The sequence below is a fragment of the Geotrypetes seraphini genome, chromosome 11 (genome assembly GCF_902459505.1).
Source record: "Geotrypetes seraphini chromosome 11, aGeoSer1.1, whole genome shotgun sequence".
NCBI lineage: Eukaryota > Metazoa > Chordata > Amphibia > Gymnophiona > Dermophiidae > Geotrypetes > Geotrypetes seraphini.
In genome coordinates, this window is record NC_047094.1 from 27000125 (window position 1) to 27021748 (window position 21624).

Below are 21624 nucleotides of genomic sequence, written 5' to 3' on the forward strand. Positions count from 1 at the left end.
TGTAAACGAACTGGGGTCCATAAAGCTCTATGCAACAAAAAAACCCAAGTCTGTCTCATAGATGCTGCCCTTGTAGTTTTTACTCTTAAGATGGAAGACTAAAGGCTCCTTTTACTAAGCTGCGATAGCTATGCGGCTAGAACTAACGCCAGTTCAGTGCTGGCGTTAAGGTCTAGCGCGCGCTAAAACCGCTATCGCAGCTTAGTAAAAGGAGCCCTAATTCTAACCGTATCAAATCTAACCTTAAAACCTCTCTCTTTAAGGATGCATTTGAGATTTAGATAAAAGGGTTTGTTTGAGTCTTTTCCTTTTCCATATCATTCTGTCCATATCCCTTCTCATTTTTTTAAAATTTAATTTATTTATCATTTTTCAATTAATATAACAAGTATAAACTTGTACAGAAAGGTAAAGTTAGGCAGAAAATAAAATATAATGCGGATTACAATATAATACAGAACAAAACAGATTATTATCTGTTATCATAACACAAATATCCATAAACATATACATACATATATAGCTTAACTTTAACTCAAGTCCTCATCTAATTCAAGATGTAGAATCGGCGGAAAATATAATAAGAAATTACAAAATAGCAATCTATAAGATTAAGGATTGTATAGGTTGGTCTAGAAGGTTATATAATCAAAGAGTACTCATATCTCTCCTCCTTTTAAGAATTCTAACCCTACCCATTTCCCTCCTGTTTCATGTCTTGTCAACTGAATTTTTGTGTCTATATGCCCTTCCTCCTGTTTATAATTCTCTCTCTCTCTTTTTTTTTTTTTTTCTTTTTTAAAATTTGATATTTAAAACTTGTCTTCTCAATCAAGCAAGCAAGTCAGTTAACATAAGTAGTTTTTCACTAAGAGGCCCGACAGTCAAGCTCATAACGGGTCCCCTTTTCTAAGGCTTAGCATGCATTGGCATGGGCTAGTGCCACACAGTGGCGTAGTAAGGGAGGACGGGAGGGCGGACCACCCCAGCCACCATTTATGCACCCCCCTATCAGAGGCATCAAATGCAAAAAAATGTAGGATGGCCTACTAGCCACGCAGGCAGCGAAACTAGGCCACCAACTCTCCAATCTACTGATCATGACACCAGACTACAAAACTTTCAGAAAAGAAATAAAAACCCTGCTATTCAAGAAATCCATCAAGACAAACTAACACCACAGGAAGTAGTTTGATCCCCCAAAGCAACCCGCTCAACTCTGTAACTCTTCTGGAAATGTCTTATGTAATCCGCCTTGAACCACAAGGTAATGGTGGAATAAAAGTCACTAATGTAATGTTGGTGCTGTATCCTGTTGTCCATAAAGAATCCCTGTTACAAGTAAGCAACTCCATTTTATTGTTATTTAACTTGCATTATATAATGCAGCCTCATAGTTGTCAATCGCCCTATTTACTAATAAATAATAATAATTCACATTAATATATTAACACTAGTTTTTTAGCCCGTTACATCAACGGGTGCTAGCAGCCCTTCTTCCTTATTTTTTTCTCCTCCTGTTCAGCAACATCCCCCCTTCTCTGCTCCCACTGTCTAGCAGTAGGCCTTTCTCCTTACTTTTATCTCCCCCCTGTTCAACAGCACCCTTTCCCTGCTCCCCATGTCAAACAGTAGCCATTATCCTTTCCTTTTACCGTCCCCCTGTCCAGCAGCACCATTTGTTCCAAATTCCAGCGGTCTCTCCCTATCATTGGGCCCTCTCCTCCTCTTCCCGTTGCTGGGATATCTGCAGTGGCGCCTTATGTGGAGCTATCTCCATCGCTCACACTCTCTCCCTGTCCTCCTGCTCCAGGGTGCTCGATTCCCCCCTCCCCCCTGAAACAGACGTTACAGTTGATTGTGCGACTGCGTGCGGCGGTCCTTTGCTTCCTGTTTGTCTCCATGGGCAGCGTTTGTGTTTTTTTTCGTGTAGGCCGGCATTATTTTTTTTTCCTTGAGGCCAGCTTCCAACCGCCGCTAAAACCGCTGCATGTGCTATGCGCCGCAAACAGCTGCACACGCCGAAAATAGAATACAGCGACGGAGGCACACATCACGGTGGCAGGGATCACGGCATTGTAAGTGTGCATGCGCGCTTAGGGTTTTATTATAAAGGATAAGAAGGCAAATCTAGCCCTCATATTCTTGGAATAAGAACAAAATTAAGGGCTCCTTTTACAAAACTGCAGTAGTGATTCTCCCACAGCAAGTGCACCATAGCCCATTCAATTCCTATGGGCATTTGCCGCAGGAGAATCGCTAACATGGCTTTGCAGAAGGGGCCCTAAATATTTTTGCTGAGATATTAATGTCTGTAATCTCTAATTTTCTGACTAAGTAATGCATTTCTCCACTCATAAAGTGTTTTCCCTCCTGTCTCTAATAGGGTATCATATCTGATCTGTTCCCTGGAGTGATTCTTCCGAAACCAGACTATGAGATATTTAACCAGGCACTTGATAAAAATATTGAGAGGATGAAACTTCAACCTGTTCCTTGGTTTATTGGAAAAATAATACAGGTGATAATTTTGTACAATACTCATGTGAATAAAGGTCATATGCTTAATATTCTGGTTTGGCCTGTTATTAAATTAAATTTTTTATCTGGCAGACTCTACCAGTAAAGTATAATGGTAATATTTTAACTTAAATTCATAGATCTAATATTTCCCTTCCCATATTGCAAGTGATTTATACGTTATAATCATTATGATTCTCTTTGTCTATTAAAATATATTAATTCTGTACTATTTCCTCTGTGGGTTTAGATTTATGAAATGATGCTGGTACGCCATGGCTTCATGATTGTTGGAGATCCAATGGGTGGAAAGACATGTGCTTATAAAGTATTGGCTGGCGGTCTTTCTGATTTATATGAAGGTAAAATAAACATAATACTAAATTAATTGAAAGACAAAAAAAATATGTTTCAGATAAGCTTTTTTTTCCCAATTTTAAGAAGACAACTATTCACAGAAATGGTCAGCAACATGTCTACTATAGTACCCATAGAATTTACAAGTACAATACAGCAAATCCAACATCTATAGGCGCCTATGTTTCAATCAGTGCTGATTAAAAAGCTTAATTGAGCTTGTTTTTAGATAGGCGCCTATCTAGTCGGGCGCCTCCGAAATAGGTGCCTAACTTTAGGCGCTGGTTACAGAATTTGGGCCTGAGTTTTAGAGTGATAATGTTAATGCTGACCACTGAATTGCTGATGTAGCTTTGTGTAATGTATGTTGATGTCTTTAATTATTGTGAGTGTTTTATTGTGAGCCGCTCTGTTAAAAGTGGGTTATGAATGAATAAAACAAACAAAAAACTAACTCTTATACATCTGCCAAGCTTGTAATTCTAGATAATGGGAACGTTATGGTATCTTATACTGCACTAGGCGCTGCTGGCTGGTTTAGACTAGTAATAAATATTCCATGACATAGGTGCCCTATCTGTGACATAGTAACATAGTAGATGACGGCAGATAAAGACCCGAATGGTCCATCCAGTCTGCCCAACCTGATTCAATTTTAATTTTTTAATTTTTTCTTCTTAGCTATTTCTGGGCAAGAATCCAAAGCTTTACCCTGTACTGTGCTTGGGTTCCAACTGCCGAAATCTCTGTTAAGACTTACTCCTGCCCATCTACACCCTCCCAGCCATTGAAGCCCTCTCCAGCCCATCCTCCACTAAATGGCCATATACAGACACAGACCGTGCAAGTCTGCCCAGTACTGGCCTTAGTGGTATTCCAAGCTGACAAAAACATAAATCAGCGCGATGGACCTCTGGTCTGGCCCAGTGGAGGCAACTTCTTATGTTTTTCTTAGAGCATTTTAATAGTTAGTTGACAATAATCGTAGCAACATGACTTGCAGGCTGTTTCAGAAAGTCAGTGACTTTGTCCTACTTGATGCCTAACCTGGTCACTAGCTGATTGGATGATGCCTCTGCATTTGGTTTTTGAAAAATTCGGGTTATGAGATCTTAATATTTATTTATTTATATATTTAATTAAGCTATTTATAGCCCGCTTATCCACCAATTCTAGGTGGGTAACAACAGTAGATAAAACATACATACAAATATACAAAGCTAAAGAAATTTTAAATCAGCAAGATAAAATGATAAAAACATACCCACCAAGCGCATTGGAAATTTTTTATTTTTATTTTTCAAAGCATTCGCCCCCTCCACATTCTCGCCTGTCACCGAACAAAGCAGCGCCCAAACAAGACTGTTTTCAGCCCTTTTCTGAACTGCAGAAATGTGGGAACCTCTCTTAATTCCGGCGGTAAAGAGTTCCAACACACCGGACCCTGTACCGATTACATAGTTTTGTGATAGAATAGTTTTGTACTGTATGTGTATCATATTCTTTCAGCCTTTTTAATTTTGTATTTTGCTGGTTTTTCTCCCGGTTTGGTATTATGTTTACATAGAATAATGAAACGAACTGTCTCTCACTTCTGTTTATTCCATTTTCCTAAAGAATGATAGCTTTCTTAATGCATCACAGGAAATGTAGTTGCAATTTAAACATTTTGATTATCCTTGATATTATGTGTGTGATTTTTTTTTTTTCTCTTCCTAAAGAAAACTTAATGGAAGAATTTGCTGTACAGTTCAGAATTATTAATCCCAAAGCTATTACTATGGGTCAGTTGTATGGGTGCTTTGATCCTGTCAGTCATGAGTGGACAGATGGAGTCCTTGCAACGACCTTCAGAGAGCAAGCATCGTCAACTACAGAAGACAGAAAATGGATTATATTTGATGGACCTGTGGATGCAGTTTGGATAGAAAACATGAATACAGTGCTTGATGATAATAAAAAGGTAATATTTGCCATTCAATGGGCAATTTTATAATCTGCATTAATGAATAATATATATATGCATTTATATATATGAACTCTACCAAATTTTCTGTACTGGAAGAAGAAGAGCTGTCTCTAGCATAATGGTAGTTCTTGTGCAATCCCTCTGGAGGCTGAACTCGTGGGTTGTGCATCTATTCCAGCCTTGGCTACAGAACTTAGAAATAAAACCACCTTCTTGCATCATATTGAGGGATACGGTAAATCCGGGTCTCCAAAAAGGGCGCCGTGTGTGCCGTGTGTGCGGATCGCCGGACTAGATGGACCTCGGTCTGATCCGGTGAGGGCGTTTCTTATGTTCTTATGTTCACTCTGCGAGGTCACCTGTGCAGACACTCCCCTTGAAGCTTAGTTTGTTTCTGCAGCCTAGTTTCCTCTCATGATTTTATTTCTCAATTCCTAGTCATTTATTTTCTTCGGTGCCACGGGTATTGCCCAAGTGCTGCGGATTCACTCTGTGAGTGTTCCTTCGGCAGGAGATCAGCATGGCATCAGACTATAGTTTGTTCATGAGTGTTGCAGTTCATATAATAAACCATATCAACACTGTTCTTTGTCTATGATCTGCTGTGCTCCCTTTGCTTTGGCTTTTGTAGATTCTGGTTGCCTTGGGACTATATCCTAAACCTTTATCTGAAGCTCATTTCTCTGACATTCCTTTTATTTCAATAGTCATCATTGTAGCCTTACCACAACAGCTCACTTATCTTACGTCTTCTTTCTACACCCTTCCCTTCCTACCATGGTCCTCTTTTACAAAGGCGTGCTAAGTGTTTTAGCGCAGATTTAGCATGCACTAAATCAATGCGTGCGCTAACCGCTAATGGATCCATAGGATAACATGCACACATTAACGTTTAGTGCATGTTTAGCGTGCTCTAAAAAGCTTAGCGCACCTTTGTAAAAGAGGGGGGGATATATCTATATAATTTGGCCCTTTAATTATACTTTTGTTTCTTTTAATTTTTTTTGCTTTTTTATTGGGTGCATTATAACCTATTTAACCTTATGCAGCCTTTATATACTATTTTTGTTTCTTTCCCTCTATTTGTGAATATATAAACCACTTAGATATATGTTATTATCTTTGGTCTATCAAATAAAGGTGAAATATTGCATTGTTGCCAACTGAAGCAAGCCATGAGAATTTGAATTCAAAAGGACTAGGTGAAGGGGTTCCTTCCCTCATGGTCCCTTATTGCCCATGGTCCCTTATTGACTGGATTCTACAAACAGCACTCCTACTTCATACTGAGCTACTGGAATCATACCAAGCCATTGGAATCAACTACCCCTGCAGATCAGATCCCTTGAAGGACTCCTGAACTTTAGAAAAGCAATAAAAACACCTCGTCACCTAACTCTCCTGCCTATAGCGGGTGGATTACAAAGAAATACATATTGGTACTAGATCTTCAGTACATGTATGTGTAATACAAAATTTTGCAATGTAACTATTGCAAATTGTAACCTGTAAACTGTATAATATGTATGTTAAGTGGGTAACCAGAGAAAGTAGGGAAATAACCGCAACAGTATATTAAGGATTTTTCCAGTTTGTGATAGGACAGAGTACGGTATTGGGGTTCACGAAGGGATTAGATAATTTCCTGAAGGAAAAGGGGATAGAAGGGTATAGATAGAGGATCACTATACAGGTCCTGGACCTGATGGGCCGCCATGTGAATGGACTGCTGGGCATGATGGACCTCTGGTCTGACCCAGCAGAGGCACTGCTTATGTTCTTATGTTGTTTTTTGCAGGTTCCATGCTAATTTTTTCATTAGCATGCAGAACTTGCAAAAAAAAAACCCCAAAACAAACAAACAAGAGAGCTCTTCCAACTCCTATTTAGAAGATGCTAAATACTCCCACATTAAGTTAATGGCTCCTTATACTACGCTGTTATAGCGTTTTTTAGCATATGCAGAATTGCCGCGCGCGATAAACCTGCGCTACGCGGCTAGAACTAATGCCAGCTCAGTGCTGGCGTTTAGCATCTAGCATGTGTGGCAATTCTGCGTGTGGTGAGCGCGCGCTAAAACCACTATCGCAGCTTAGTAAAAGGAGCCCTAAATCTGTATTATCCAGTTAGCATGCACTAATGCAAATATGCTACCTGCACTCCTCCTGAATTTTTTTTATTTATTAAATAGTGCATGCTGATAGGTATGTTATTGCAAATTGCTTTAATGTCCTCCTTTCCTGCATTATGTGTGTATACACAGTGTGGTTTAGTCAAAGAGCCTGTTAGATAAATATGAAGGTTCTTCAAAAAGTGTCCGCACTTTCATATTTTCGTGGGAAATGGTTGGGCGGGAGAAGTGGTAAGAGGGCGTGTCGTAGAATGTCATGTGACCAGTCAGCCATGTGGAAAAGTGATGTCATTTACTTTTGAGATATTTAATAGTGTTTAAAATAGATAAAAGTGCGGAAACATTTTGAAAATCCCTCGTAGTTCTCTATAGTCGGCAAAATCGTCAGAGGATGGAACTGAATATCCTTTTTTAGCTGACTAGAGTATTTTTATACAGTGTTACAAAAAGTGCTACTAGTAGAACATTGTCAAATTATAAGTTATAGGAGGGGTGGGAGTGGGAAAGACAATAATTGATAATTGTTTATTATTAATATATGGGTGGGTGGGAAGGGATTCTTTTATATTTATATATTTTAAAGAGTATAAGTAAGTATGTCAAGTGATTAGTTAATGTTTTTCTGATTGAGTATTGTACACTTGTTGTAATATTTGAAAATTAATAAAGATTTTTTTTTTAAAAAAGAACATTGTCAAATATTTGCCCAATTAAATGAAATGATGATTTTGTTACATAGAGGGCAAAATGGCTATTTCTTTATTTCCCCCCAAATATGTTTTTTAAATTTTTTTTATTTTATAATTCTTTATTCATTTTTGTATGTTACAACAAGTGTATCAATTAAACTCATATAAAACTTAAAGATACACACTTGATTAACTCACATATTAGCATCAAATTTAACATTTCATTAGGAAATTAGTATTCTATAATGTTAAAATATTATGTAAGAAATCTAAATTTATATACCGTATTTGCCGGCGTATAAGACGACTGGGCGTATAAGACGACCGGGCGTATAAGACGACCCCCCAACTTTTACAGTTAAAATATAGAGTTTGTTATATACTCGCCATATAAGACTACCCCTTCTTCCGCACACCTTCTGCACAACAAATAAAACTTAAAAGAACATCAGAATTTATTTCAACAATTTTAATTAATTCACTAAAGCTGAATAGAACAATAAACCCATGGGAGCTGCCATGCTATTTGTTTTCTAAACTGTTAACCAAACTGAAACTGTCAATGATAGAAGGAAGATAACACATAGAGGGAGAGAGCAAGTGCCGGGCAAGTCCCTAGCAAGTTTGCTGGCATGACAGTTTCCCTTTAAAAGCCTTCAAAAGCCTCCTGTTCGCCCCCGCAACTTCCTTAAGGGCTAGACTCCACACACGGCCGCATGTGCGAGAGACGTAGTAAAGAGAAAAGGGGTGGGGCCAGAGCGCCGCTGCTTCCCGCTGCGCAGGATGAAGGAGCTGGCACCCTTGTCACACTGATGTCCCGCCATGGCTCCGCTGATGTCCTGGCAGGTTTACTAGTACCGTAAGCACCGTAAGGAGGTAAGGAAGGAGATGTTAGGGCATGTAAAGTAAGGGCATGTAAACAGTACCCAGCGTATAAGACGACCCCCGACTTTGGGGAGGATTTTAAGGTACTGAAAAGTCGTCTTATACGCCGGCAAATACGGTAATTCTTATTGAATATAATAATCCCCCATCCCTCCCTCCCTCCCTCCCAATTCAATAATACATAAAATCATCTTTATTGTGAATTATTATGTATATCGGGGGTGTCCAATGTCAGTCCTCGAGGGCCGCAATCCAGTCGGGTTTTCAGGATTTCCCCAATGAATATGCATGAGATCTATTAGCATACAATGAAAGCAGTACATGCAAATAGACCTCATGTATATTCATTGGGGAAATCCTGAAAATCCGATTGGACTGCGGCCCTCGAGGACCGACATTGGACACCCCTGATGTATGTGATATATTATTTTAAAGAAAAAACAACAACACAAAGAAGAGAAAATACTAACATAATATTAGAAAAATAAGTTTGTAAGAATCTTGTAATATTTTAAGTGATGTCTATAGTGTAAATGATTTATTTATTGTTCTTCACTTATTGAAATTATTTTAAAATGAATAAAGATTATTAAAAAAAATAATAAAAATAAGTCACAGGGTGTCATAACATATAGGGCTCCTTTTACTAAACTGCGATAGCTAAACCTGCGCTACGCTGTTAGAACTAACGCCAGCTCAATGCTGGTATTAGCGTCTAGCGTGCAGGGCAATTTAGCGCATAATCCTTATTAAGAAGCCTATAATCCTTATTGTAAGTTTCTTAAAATGAATAAAGAATTGGAAAAAAAAAAGAAGCCTATAATCCATACTAAATATAATCACATTTATGCCTTAAAATTAAGTAAGCAATCCCATACTTTCCTAAATTTTCTCGTACTACTACACTTCATTGCACAAATTTTTTCATACTTACTATACAAACATAATATGTTCCACCAAAGATTCCAATTTAGAAAAATCCTTCCAATTAGATAAAATTGTTTTTATTGTTATTATTATTAAGTTCTTCAATAATTGTGTTTTATAAGAATTGAATGTAGACTTTAACCCGAAACCTCCCAATATAATTATCTGGTAAGTTAATGGTTCTGATATAGAAAGCAAGGTTGAAATTGTTGACCAAACTTTACTTCAATAAGAAGTCACATAAGAACATTTAAAAAACATGTGTTCCATTGTTCCAACTTGTATCCTTACATGACCAACAGACTTTCCCTATGGTGGTATCTATTTTTGATAACTTAATCGGGGTCCATAGTGCTTTATGCCTTAAGAAGAAGGAAGATTGCATTAAACCTGCTGAGTGTAATGAAGTGGTAATTGATTGCCATACTAGTTTCCATTGGGACTCATCCAATCATTTATTCAATTCAAAGAAAAGATCTATCAGAAGTGTTTTTTGTACCTAACTGCCAGAATATACACCGTCTTCATCAAGTGAGGGTAAAAAGATCAGGATAATGTACGAGATAAAAGATATTGTGAAAATGTGGACAAGCAAACTAGACTAATGATAGCCTTTGTCATAAATAAGTGTTTGACTAGGCTATGATTTATCCATATTATTTTTTGTCATTTCTTTTCTAGTTATGTTTAATGAGTGGTGAGATAATTCAGATGAATTCCAAAATGAGTTTAATATTTGAACCAGCAGACTTGGAGCAGGCATCTCCAGCAACAGTAAGCAGGTAACATTAAGCAGTCTTTGTAATGGAGCAACAAAATCAAAACCTTATGGGGTTCATAATCAAAAAAAAAAAGTCTAAAAAGTATGCTAAATGGCTACTTGGACGATCAAAAAGCCTGATCGTCCAAAGCTGGTTTTTAGACATATCTAAAAACAGCTTAGGCCTTTCTCCTGCCTCTAGATGCACAGAGAGAAAAGAGGCGTGTTTAGAGGAGGGGAAAGGGCAGGCGGTGGGCGGGAGGTGGGCCAACCTACACCTACGCGTACAACACATATAACCAAAACAGTTGACAGGTTGCCTAGTCGGCACTTAGACCTTTTTGACTTAGACGAAGTCAAACCAGGTCTAAGTGCCGAAAAACGGGCCGCTGAGCTGATGGCCGCTGGCGCAATCAGTTCAGCGGCCCGGCAACCTACCCATCGCAACCATCGTGGCAGGAGAGATGCCTCATCTCCCCTACCGTGATGTGATCACCCCTCTACCCGAACTGCTGTGACCCGCGGCAGGAGAGATGCCCAATCTCCTGCTGCGATACATCACCACCCCCCCCCGACGATATCGAGGCAAGAAGGAGCCCAAGCCCTCTTGCCATGGTGATCGTGCTCCCACCCGAATCGATATGGCCAGGAGGGAGCCCTCCTGGCCCCGGCGACCCCCCCCCTCTGACACAACAGGCCAGGAGAGAGCCCAAGCTCTCCTGGCCCCGGCGACCCCCCCCCCCGACTGGATTGGGCCAGGAGGGAGCCCAAGCCCTCCTGGCCCCGGCGACCCCCTACCCCCACCCCACACTACAATATGGGCAGGAGGGATCTCAGGCCCTCCTGCCCTCGACACAACCCTCCTCCCCCCAACGACCGCCCCCCCCAGAAACCCCGATCGGACCCCCCCGCCGACCCGCAACCCCCTCGGCCGACCCCACGACCCCCCCACCCCCACCCCTTCACCGTACCTTTAACGTTGGCCAGATGGACGGGTGCCAAGCACACTCGTCTGGCAGGTCCAGGCGCCTCAGACCCCATCTGTGGGCGGGGTTTCTGCTGCCTGGGCCAATCCGGCCCCATTCTGGGCCCGGCTGGCCTGCCAGATGGGCGGGCTTGGCACCCGTCCGTCTGGCCAACGTTAAAGGTAAGGGGTGGGGGTGGGGGTGGGGGGGTCATGGGGTCGGCCGGGAGGGTCGCGGGTCGGCGGGGGGGTCCAATCGGGGATTCTGGGGGGGCAGTCGTTGGGGGGAGGGGTTTGTGTCGAGGGCAGGAGGGCCTGTGATCCCTCCTTCCCGTATTGTAGTGGGGGGTAGGGGGTCACCGGGGCCAGGAGGGCTTGGGCTCCCTCCTGGCCCAATCCAGTCTGGGGGGGTCGCCGGGGCCAGAAGGGCTTGGGCTCTTTCCGGCCCATTGTGTCGGAGGGGGGGTCGTCGGGGCCAGGAGAGCTTGGGCTCTCTCCTGGCCTGTTGTGTCGGAGGGGGGGGGGTCGCCGGGGCCAGGAGGGCTTGGGCTCCCTCCTGGCCATATCGAGTTGGGGGGGCACGATCGCCGGGGCAAGAGGGCTTGGGCTCCCTTTTGCCCCGATATCGTCGGGGGTGCCGTGGCTGCCGCGGGGCAAGAGGGCTTGAGCTCCCTCTTGCCCTGATGTTGTCGGGGGGGGGGGGGGGGTTCGTGGTTCTATAGGGCAGGAGGGCTTCGGCACCCTCCTGCCTGGATCGTTGTGGGGGGGTATTCTGTAACCGGTGTTGTTTTTGACAGACACCGGTTACAGATTCCAGCTTTTAGGCGAAGGACTGGCTCCTCCTTCGCCTAAAAGCCCTTGTGTTGGACGTTTGGGGCTTAGGCTTTTTTTTGGTTCATTGTGGGCAAAAAGTGTAGACGTCGTGGGGGTGTACTTGTAGACGTAGTGGTGATCTGGGCGTTTAGTAGAGGCAGGCCATAATCAAAACAAGGATACTTGTTTTGGTTATGGACACTTTCCCTGCTTCTGCTTTGAACGTTTAAGGACTTAGGCCAAAAGGGGACTTAGATGATTTTTTTGATTATGCCCCTCCACACGTTCTTTACTGTAGGCATTTTTTGTACTACATGGTCAGGTTCCATGACGCTTCTTTGTAGGTGTGGTATGATATACATGGAGCCTCATCAATTGGGATGGACACCTCTGAAAGATTCATACATGAACACTCTGCCTACAGTCCTTACTAAGGAACACAGGGAACTGGTAAGACCCTCGATTGTTTCCTGTTGTCTACTTTTATGCAAAGGTCTAAATGATAATACTTTTCATGTGTGATCATTTTAAATGCTCAAATAGCTGCAAAATTTTATGGAAGCCTTTTTCTGTGCATAAAACAAGTAATATCCCATTTTGGGTGTTCACTTGTACAGGAATCTGCCCATGACAAAACAAGTTGATGCTTTAGTTCAAAAGTGTTTCTTTACGCTTTGGAAGCTTCATGTGATTAGACCCAGTTTTAATAACTCTTTTAGATTATTGGTCCAGTCACTTGTTTTAAGTATTTTAGATTACTGTAATGTTGTTCGTTTGGGAGGCCATCATAAAAATCTTGCTCGCCTTTGTCTGATACAAAATACAGCAGTTCGTCTGATTTTTAGATGAAAAAAATCAAATCACATAACGCCTTATTACAGAGAACAGTATTGGCTCCCTGTTGAGGCCAGAGTATTTTCAAGCTAGGATGTCTATGTTACAAAGCTTATAACTAAACAGTAAATTAGCAAACAGTAACTCAGCCACCAATAATTACTCTACAGTATTACCAAACTTGCATGAGAAGGTTTGACATCGTGGCCACCAGACACTAAGAAGAACTAAAAAGAAATTAAGACAATGGGAACAATTTTGGATTTACAGATTACAATCTATTGAAACCAATGGATTAAACAATGCCATTGAGTGGCGAGCATTTTTTTTTAAGATTTGTAGTTCTGATATTTTTCTTTCATAAAGGCTCCTATGAAAGGCTTGGACTTTGCTGATGTAATATATATGTCATCACTTTGAGCGCTGCTGATTGATTATTGAATTTAACCAATGGGTCCATTCGAACCATGGCTATAGTACAAGTTTTCCTGCATGTTAGTTAAGTGTTTGTTTAAATTGTCCTTTTCTCATGAAGCAGCAAAATTCCAAAGAAACGAGGCTCTTGTTGGGAGAAGGAAAAAGTGAACTAACAAAGGACTGTGGCTTTGGCTCTTGGTTGGACTTTATTTGCAGCATGGAACAGCGAGGGATTGTGTTAGGCGCATTTTGCTGGGATCCCAGAGGAAGGAGCTACTGTGCCTAGCCATATTTTTGAGCTAAGTCAAGAGGTTTTTTCACCCTTTGAGTGGTGTTTAATTTTTTGTATGTTGCACTACATTTTGTTTGCATTGTGTGTCACTTGAAAACTTTAGAATGTTGTTTTGCTCTGCCTCTGGAGATGGTGCAGATTTTTCTCAATGGACGTTTAGTCCATGAGTTTTTTTTAGTGCATCTTCCCCCACCGGTAGGAGGAGCCTATGATTTACAAACTTGTGAATCTTTTACGACTTAGTGGGTCTGCAGCACTTTGTTGTTCTGCTTTTTTCTGAGTCTTGTATTATTAATTGTATTTTAGTTCAGCTTCTGGTGGCCACAATGTCAAAAATTAAAAAGACTAGGGGACACTTGATGAAGTTACAGGGAAATACTTTTAAAACCAATAGGAGGAAATTTTTTCTCACTCAGAATAATTAAGCTTTCTCACTCAGAATAATTAAGCTCTGGAACGCATTGCCAGAGGTTGTAGTAAGAGTGACTAGCGTAGCTGTTTTTAAGAAGGGTTTGGACAATTTCCTGGAGGAAAAGACAATGGTCTGTTATTGAGAGAAACATGGAGGAAGCCACTGCTTGCCCTAGATCGGTAGCATGGAATATTACTACTCCTTGGGTTTTGGCCAGGTACTAATGACCTGGATTGGCCACTGTGAGAATGGGCTAATGGGCTTGATGGACCGTTGGTCTGACCCAGGAAGGCTATTATGTTGTTGTGATGTTCTAATGCCATGTTGTGTTACAAAGCTTTACATGATCTGGCTCCCAGTTACTTGGTAGAATGCTTTAACTTTTCCATCTTTAGATGCTCTTTACACATTTCAACATTATTGGATTTTCCTTCAGCCGGGGCTTGTCATTATAAAAGATATCACAACCAATTACTGTCATATCAAGCAGCTATTTGGGATTTTGACTTTTGCCAGATATTTTCTATCTCTATATCATTTAAAACTTGTTAAAAACTTATTTACATACAAAGATTTTGTAAAATTATACATGTGCAAAATTTTGAAAAGATTAACTTTTTGAAGCTCGCTGTTGATGTTCAGCTTCTCTTAAATTTGGCAAACCATTTAGATCTGAAAGGTATTACAGTATACAAATGCTATGCTACGATTTGTAAGAAAATGAAAACCAGTTGTTTGTCCACTGATCTTTCTGGTGAAAAGCCATTTGAAGTTTTATAGTTGGTCCAGAGAAAGGCTACTACAATGGTGGGTGGTCTTCGTCATAAGGCGTATGGGGACAGACTTACAAAAATTAGATAGCTCTAAGTCTAATAAATGTTGGCACTGTCATCTTGAGGCTGGGGCATTAGATCATCTTTTATTCTATTGTCCATATATATTATTATTTTGGAAATCAATTTGGCCTCAAATAAATAGGATGATGGACAATCCAGTAGCCTTGACTTATGATACTATTTTATTTGGTACAACAATGAGAGCAAAAAGTCAAATTTCGTCACATAATAATAAACTTTTATTCATATTAACTGGAGTAGCAATTCAACAAATAACATGTAACTGGAAAAATTATCACAAAAATAAATAGAACCAAGAGAGGCTGTTAAATAAATCTATATCCACATAGCACAACCTCAAGAGTATAGGATAACAAGTCCAAGTGTTACTCTTAAGGGAGAAAAGACCTCAGTGTCTAATTGGGAAAATCAAAGCAACCCATATAGACAGGCTAGTTGCAAATATCACTTGCAGCCAGCAGACACATCCTCGGTCAAAAACTCCCAAAAAGTTGAGGACACAATTTCACAGTGAATTTCAACAGTCTTAATTCTAAGTCTCAAAAAGTTTTCAAAAAAACACTTATCTGAAAATTGTTGTCTTCTCAATTGGATTATGCTAGTGGTGATATTTAGTAGCTGCTATGCTCTGAGTTTGTCTCCTATGGAGTGATTTTCTCCTGCTTCCAAGCTCCAGGATCAAGTTCTTGTGTTTGCAATTTGATTGAGAAGACAACAATTTTCAGATAAGTGTTTTTTTGAAAACTTTTTGAGACTTAGAATTAAGACTGTTGAAATTCACTGTGAAATTGTGTCCTCAACTTTTTGGGAGTTTTTGACCGAGGATGTGTCTGCTGGCTGCAAGTGATATTTGCAACTAGCCTGTCTATATGGGTTGCTTTGATTTTCCCTATTAGACACTGAGGTCTTTTCTCCCTTAAGAGTAACACTTGGACTTGTTATCCTATACTCTTGAGGTTGTGCTATGTGGATATAGACTGGAAAAATTATTACAGATTAAGTTATAACTTTTGGTGGAATTCGGTATGCCATATATATAAAATGGAGCGCACAATAGCAACACAGAAAGGTTATTTTGGTAAATTTCTGAAGATTTGGAGACCATTAGCAGATTTTTGTAATGATTAATAACATTTTCCCATAATAAGAGATTTGTTAAGTGGGGATGTGGGTGGGTATTATTTTATTTACCTTACAATATGTATGAATTAATTAATGCATTTTGAAGTATTAGGTTAGAGTTTCTGAAATAGGAAGGGAGGGCTTGGGGGGGGGGTATTTTATTTATATTTGTCATACATATTAAATGATTTACATATTATCTAAAACATTATAAAACTATGAATATAAATATGATATATTGTACTTAAAGTATTCATGAAGGAAAATCAAGTGTGTGTTTATAAGATTATATGTATTTTTCTGATACACTTGTTGTAATATGAAAAAATGAATAAAGAAATTAAAAAAAAAAAGATCTCAATCTGTATACTTTGCAAGAAAGGCCGTAGAGGGCAGATATGATAGAGACGTTTAAATATCTACGTGGCGTAAAGGCACATGAGTCGAGTCTCTTTCATTTGAACGGAAACTCTGCAATGAGAGTTGGATGAAGTTAAGAGGCGATAGGCTCCGGAGTAATCTGAGGAAATATTTTTTTACAGAAAGGGTGGTAGATGCCTGGAACAGTCTCCCGGAAGAGGTGGTGGAGACAGAGACTGTGTCTGAATTCAAGAGTGCCTTTGATAGGCTCGTGGAATCCATTAGAGATAGGAAGAGATAATGGTTACTGCGGATAGGCAGACTGGAAGGGCCATTTGGCCTTTATCTGCCATCATGTTTCTATGTTGTAGATGTTATATTGTAACCCATTATAAATAAATATATTTTGGATTTGTGATGTAAATGTTATGTAAAAATATAAAACAGTTAGTACAAAGACTCCAAACAAAATAGTGCCTTCTATCAAGTCCTTTTTTAATCCTTTTTATTTGCAGATCAATGATATGTTTGACTGGCTAATTCAGCCTTGTTTGGATTTTATTAGACATGAATGTAAATTCGTAGTACAGACTTCACCTATGCATCTGGCCTTTAGTATGATGAGACTGTATACAAGTCTGCTTGGTAAGTTTGTGTATTATAATTGTAGTGTTTTTAAAGATATGTTGTGCAACAAAACTATGAAGACTCTGGTTTCTTCAGAGGGTGTTTATTATTGTTGAATCTGTTAACTAATTATTCACTTTATACATCAGTTTAGTTCAAATAGCACTTTTGTAAGTTATAACTTACAAATGATCCTCAAGGCCCCCAACTACCTCGGCTTTAGAAAACTACTCAAAACCCACCTCTTCCAAGACCAGGACCCTTAACGCCCCTTCTTTATTAACCTACACCTCTCCCCCCCCCCCCCCACTGAACTACTCCCCCCAGACCTACCCCCCCTACTTCTACTTCGTTGTTCGCAACTTTGATCAATTCTGGTATAGAACCGCTTGTAACTCTGTTTAATTGATGTGAACCGCCTAGAACTCTTCCGGGTATGGCGGTATACAAAAATAAAGTTATTATTATTATTATTATTTCATTGGGCCCAAAATGCATTATTTGTTACAGTTCTGTTAGCTTTATATTATTCTGAGTAGAGAAACACATCAGCTTGGAAAAAGGCTTTATTTACTAGTCTTCAGTACTATTCTGAATTCTTCCCCTTAGACTTATGCCTGGTGGCAGTCAGGGCCAAATTCTGTATAGGATGCCTGGTCTCAGCAGCTACCTAAGCAGCTTTTGAGAATCGCACATGGGCATCCTATATAGAATTCTGTCTGTCCTGACGAAGAAACGCCTAACCAACCCCATTCTCTAACTGGCGTCCATTTCACAGGCACCGGTTAGAGAATCACGTTGCCACTGAGCTGATCGCAAGCAGAGGGACCAGCCACCACTATTGGGAGCCCATCAACCCGATCCTGCCAGGTGTCTGAGCTCCGCCCCCCCTCCCGCAGTCCACTGGGGAGAATCAACTGCCTGCTTTCTTTTAAAAACAAGCAGAGGGACCAGCCACCACTATCGGGAGCCCATCAACCCGATCCTGCCGGGTGTCTGAGCTCCGCCCCCCCCGCAATCCGCTGGGGAGAATCAACTGCCTGCTTTCTTTTAAAAACAAACAGAGGGACCAGCCACCACTATCGGGAGCCCATCAACCCGATCCTGCCGGGTGTCTGAGCTCCGCCTCCCCCCTCCCCCCCGCAGTCCGCTGGGGAGAATCAACTGCCTGCTTTCTTTTAAAAACAAGCAGAGGGATCAGCCACCACTATTGGGAGACCATCGACCCGATCCCGCAGAGTATCTGTGCTCCGCCCAATAACTACCTGCTTTTTATTTCCAAGCAGCAGGATCAGCCATCGCCACTACAGAGAGCCCATCGACCTGATCCTGCGATTAAGAACTGCCTGCCTGCATATGTAACTGCTAGGCATATGTTACAATCAGAGTCATACAATTGCTAGATGAAAATTTAACCACTAGATGTATGTGTAATTGGTGAAGTCTTGAATTAGGACTACTTAGGAATTTTTTGAGGCATATGTTATCATCAGAGACACAAATAGCTGTTAAATGCATTAGTAACTGATAGCTGCATGTGTAATTACTAGAGACTTGTCGTAGAACTGCTTAAGATCTATAGCCCTTTGGACCACCTTCAAAACCTACACCAATCCAGTCAACAACCATGCAAACAATAACTCAAGAATTTACAGGGAAACCATTACACTTCTATGCTAGGAAGAAATACCATACCCTGCAAACATGAATCTCCTCCTGATTTTCCTGATCTGTCTGCTAATTGGCAACATCAAAGATATTAACTCCCTTCACCCACAATCACAATCAATCAACTACCCGGATCTCTCACTTTTACACATCTCTATTCCACAAGAAAACATAACAAATCACATTACTGCTATCTCAAATAAAAGAAGACACCAACGAACCCTTAAAAAAAGAATAAGGCAAGTAAAACCCATCAAAACCAATACCACTACCAAACCTATCACACCCACATCTGTCCCCTGTGCATACCTTAATACTAGATCTGTCAGGAATAAAGCCTTCCTAATTAATGATTGGATCATTAACAAGCAAATAGCCTGCCTTTTACTAACTGAAACATGGTTACTATCAGAAGATGATCCAATAATAATTGACCTCCTACCAGACAATTTTAAAATCCTTACACTAAACCGCGTGGGAAAAAAAGGAGGAGGTCTAGCAATTATTCTTAAAGATGGATTTGAGTTTGAACTATTAGATTCCAAAATGAGCGACCAACTAGAAATTCTAGCCTGTAAAATTAGCAACCATCATCTAGAAGAATCCCTATCATGCATATTATTCTATGTCCCACCAAAAAGCTGGCCAAAAGCCAAAGAAGACTTCTGTGCATTTGTCCTGAACAATTCACTCGGTTCTTCTTACAATATCATCGCAGGAGACATAAACTTACACCTAGATGAAGAGGACAATACAAACGCGAAAGAGTTTAAAAACTTTCTATCCCTACTCAATTACAACCTCCCTCTACCCACACAAACACATGAAAAAGGCCATCAGTTAGATATGGTAGCCATGTCCACAAAGGACATCCCAAACCCTGCCATCTCTATACGTAAAGGCACCTGGTCTTATTCTAAATCTAAAACATGCCCAATAATAAAAAGAGAACATCACACCAGAGGCTTTATTATTTTTTTATTTATTTAATATTTATTGAAATTTTCAATATATTCAAGCATATTATAACTTGTACAGAAAGGAAATTTAGCAAGAAATTAATACAAATGAAAACATATATCAAAGAACATATAAGCATAAATTTCTACTCAAGTCCTCAATAAGATCCAAGAAGGAAAATAGGCGATAGAAAGAAAGAAATTATTATAAAACAAAATAATGGCTAGTCGAATGAGATTGAGGCACCCTTTCTTAAACTAAGCACTTTCTTTCTCCAAAGATGCAGTTGTGAGAAAAGTTGTCAGTTGAGATGGCTCAAAGAAAACATATTTATGAGAATGGTAATTAACAACACATTTACATGGGTGTCGCAAGTAAAAAGTCGCCCCCAGAGATAAAACACCAGGTTTCCTTAACAGAAATTCTTTTCTCCTTCTCTGCGTCTCCTTGGCCAAATCTGGGAACATCTGAATTTTACAACCTAAAAACTCTTTTTGCTTATTTTTAAAGAAAAGTCTCAGCAACCAGTTTTTATCTGGTGCGAGAGCTACTGTCAATAATAAGGTTGCAGGGGTCACTAATTCTCTATCAGACATTTCCAATATATTGGATATATTCATTAAATCAGGTCCCGACTTCTGTTGTAATTGCTGTTGTTGTTGGTCTTGAGGCTTACTTGGAAGATAATAAACCTGCGTAAATGGTGGTAATGATTCATCAGAGAGTTCCAATATTTCCGTCATATAACGTTTCAACATTTCCCTTGGGGCTATCACAGAGACCCTAGGGAAATTTATCAATCTGAGATTATTGTTACGAGAAAAGTTTTCCATTGCTTCCATTTTCCTTCTTAAATTGGTATTATCTTTAATTAATACCTCAGTAATTTGTTGTGATACTTTAAGTTCTTGATGAATATTTTGTATTGAAATTTTTGAGTCCTCAAGTCCAGTCTTTAAATTTTTAATCTCAGTTCCATGATTTTCTAATTTCTTTTCTACTTCTTGTAATTGTGGATTAATAGATTTTGCCAAATTGGCTACCAGGTCCCACAGAGAGTCTAATGTAACCTCTCGGGGCTTCAAAATTTGCAATGGTTGTAATTTTAAGTTAATTAGCTCACCCTCTGGCAACTTGTCTCCTCCTGCAATCTGTTGGATTTTCTGTTGGATTTTCTTATCCCCCACTGCTTCTTCCACAGTCTCCTCGTTAAGACTCCTCTGCTCCAGCAGGGAGTCCCGTGGCACAGTCCCCGTGTTCTCCTCCTTAGCCTCCGAGAGGAAGTGAACTCCAACCTCAGGAAGTTCCTCCTCTCGCGGGGAACTGGTCGACTGAGGGCGTGGGGGTGGTGCTCTCACTTCGGGGCTCAACGATGTCTCCAGCCCCATGGTGAACGCCACTGACGCGCCTCCGCCGTGTGTCTCCTGCGGGGAACTCCCCGAAGCTATCGGCGTGCCCTGCATTCTCCTCATCAGGTCCTCGATGTTCCCGAAGACGGCTGTTCTGGAGCGCTGCGAGGCTCCAGCAGCGCTACGTCCCCAGAGGCTTTATTAATCCAATAGATTTCTGGTCACAATATGAATTGCAATCAGAGATAGAAGAAGGAATCACTGGATGACAACCAGCACATCCATTTTAGATAAAACCGCCCCTACACGCAATAGCAAAAGCAATGCAAATAAATATAACAAATGGTTTGACACCGAACTTCTAAAACTGAAACAACTAGCTAGACGACTAGAAAGAACTTGGAAAAAAACAGGAGAACTAACAGACCATAACAAATGGAGAGCTAACATAAAAATCTACAAACAAATGATAAAAGACAAACGTAAAGCATTCTACTCAATTAAAATAAACTCATCTTGTAATGGTTCACAAGGAATCAATACAAAAGAGCTATTCAACCTGATCACAAATTTATTTGACACCGCTCACTACACCACACCCACACACAACTCTAAGTTACCCTCTGCATTTTGAAGTATTAGGTTAGATTTTCTGAAATAGGAAGGGAGGGCTTGGGGCGGCTTTTTTATTTTATTTATATTTGTCATACA

At 40.3% G+C, this 21624-nt stretch overlaps 1 protein-coding gene across 4 annotated transcripts in view; it reads left to right on the top strand.

Annotated features, from left to right (window-relative positions):
- The window catches only part of DNAH3 (dynein axonemal heavy chain 3), a 294020-nt gene that overhangs the window by 156725 nt on the left and 115671 nt on the right, over window positions 1-21624 (top strand). For all 4 annotated transcript variants that reach the window (XM_033963933.1, XM_033963934.1, XM_033963935.1 and 1 more), the window contains 6 exons: window positions 2387-2521; window positions 2771-2882; window positions 4599-4840; window positions 10160-10260; window positions 12360-12465; window positions 16825-16954. In XM_033963933.1, the coding sequence (XP_033819824.1) occupies window positions 2387-2521; window positions 2771-2882; window positions 4599-4840; window positions 10160-10260; window positions 12360-12465; window positions 16825-16954 (826 nt within the window). The remainder of the gene's footprint in view (window positions 1-2386; window positions 2522-2770; window positions 2883-4598; window positions 4841-10159; window positions 10261-12359; window positions 12466-16824; window positions 16955-21624) is intronic.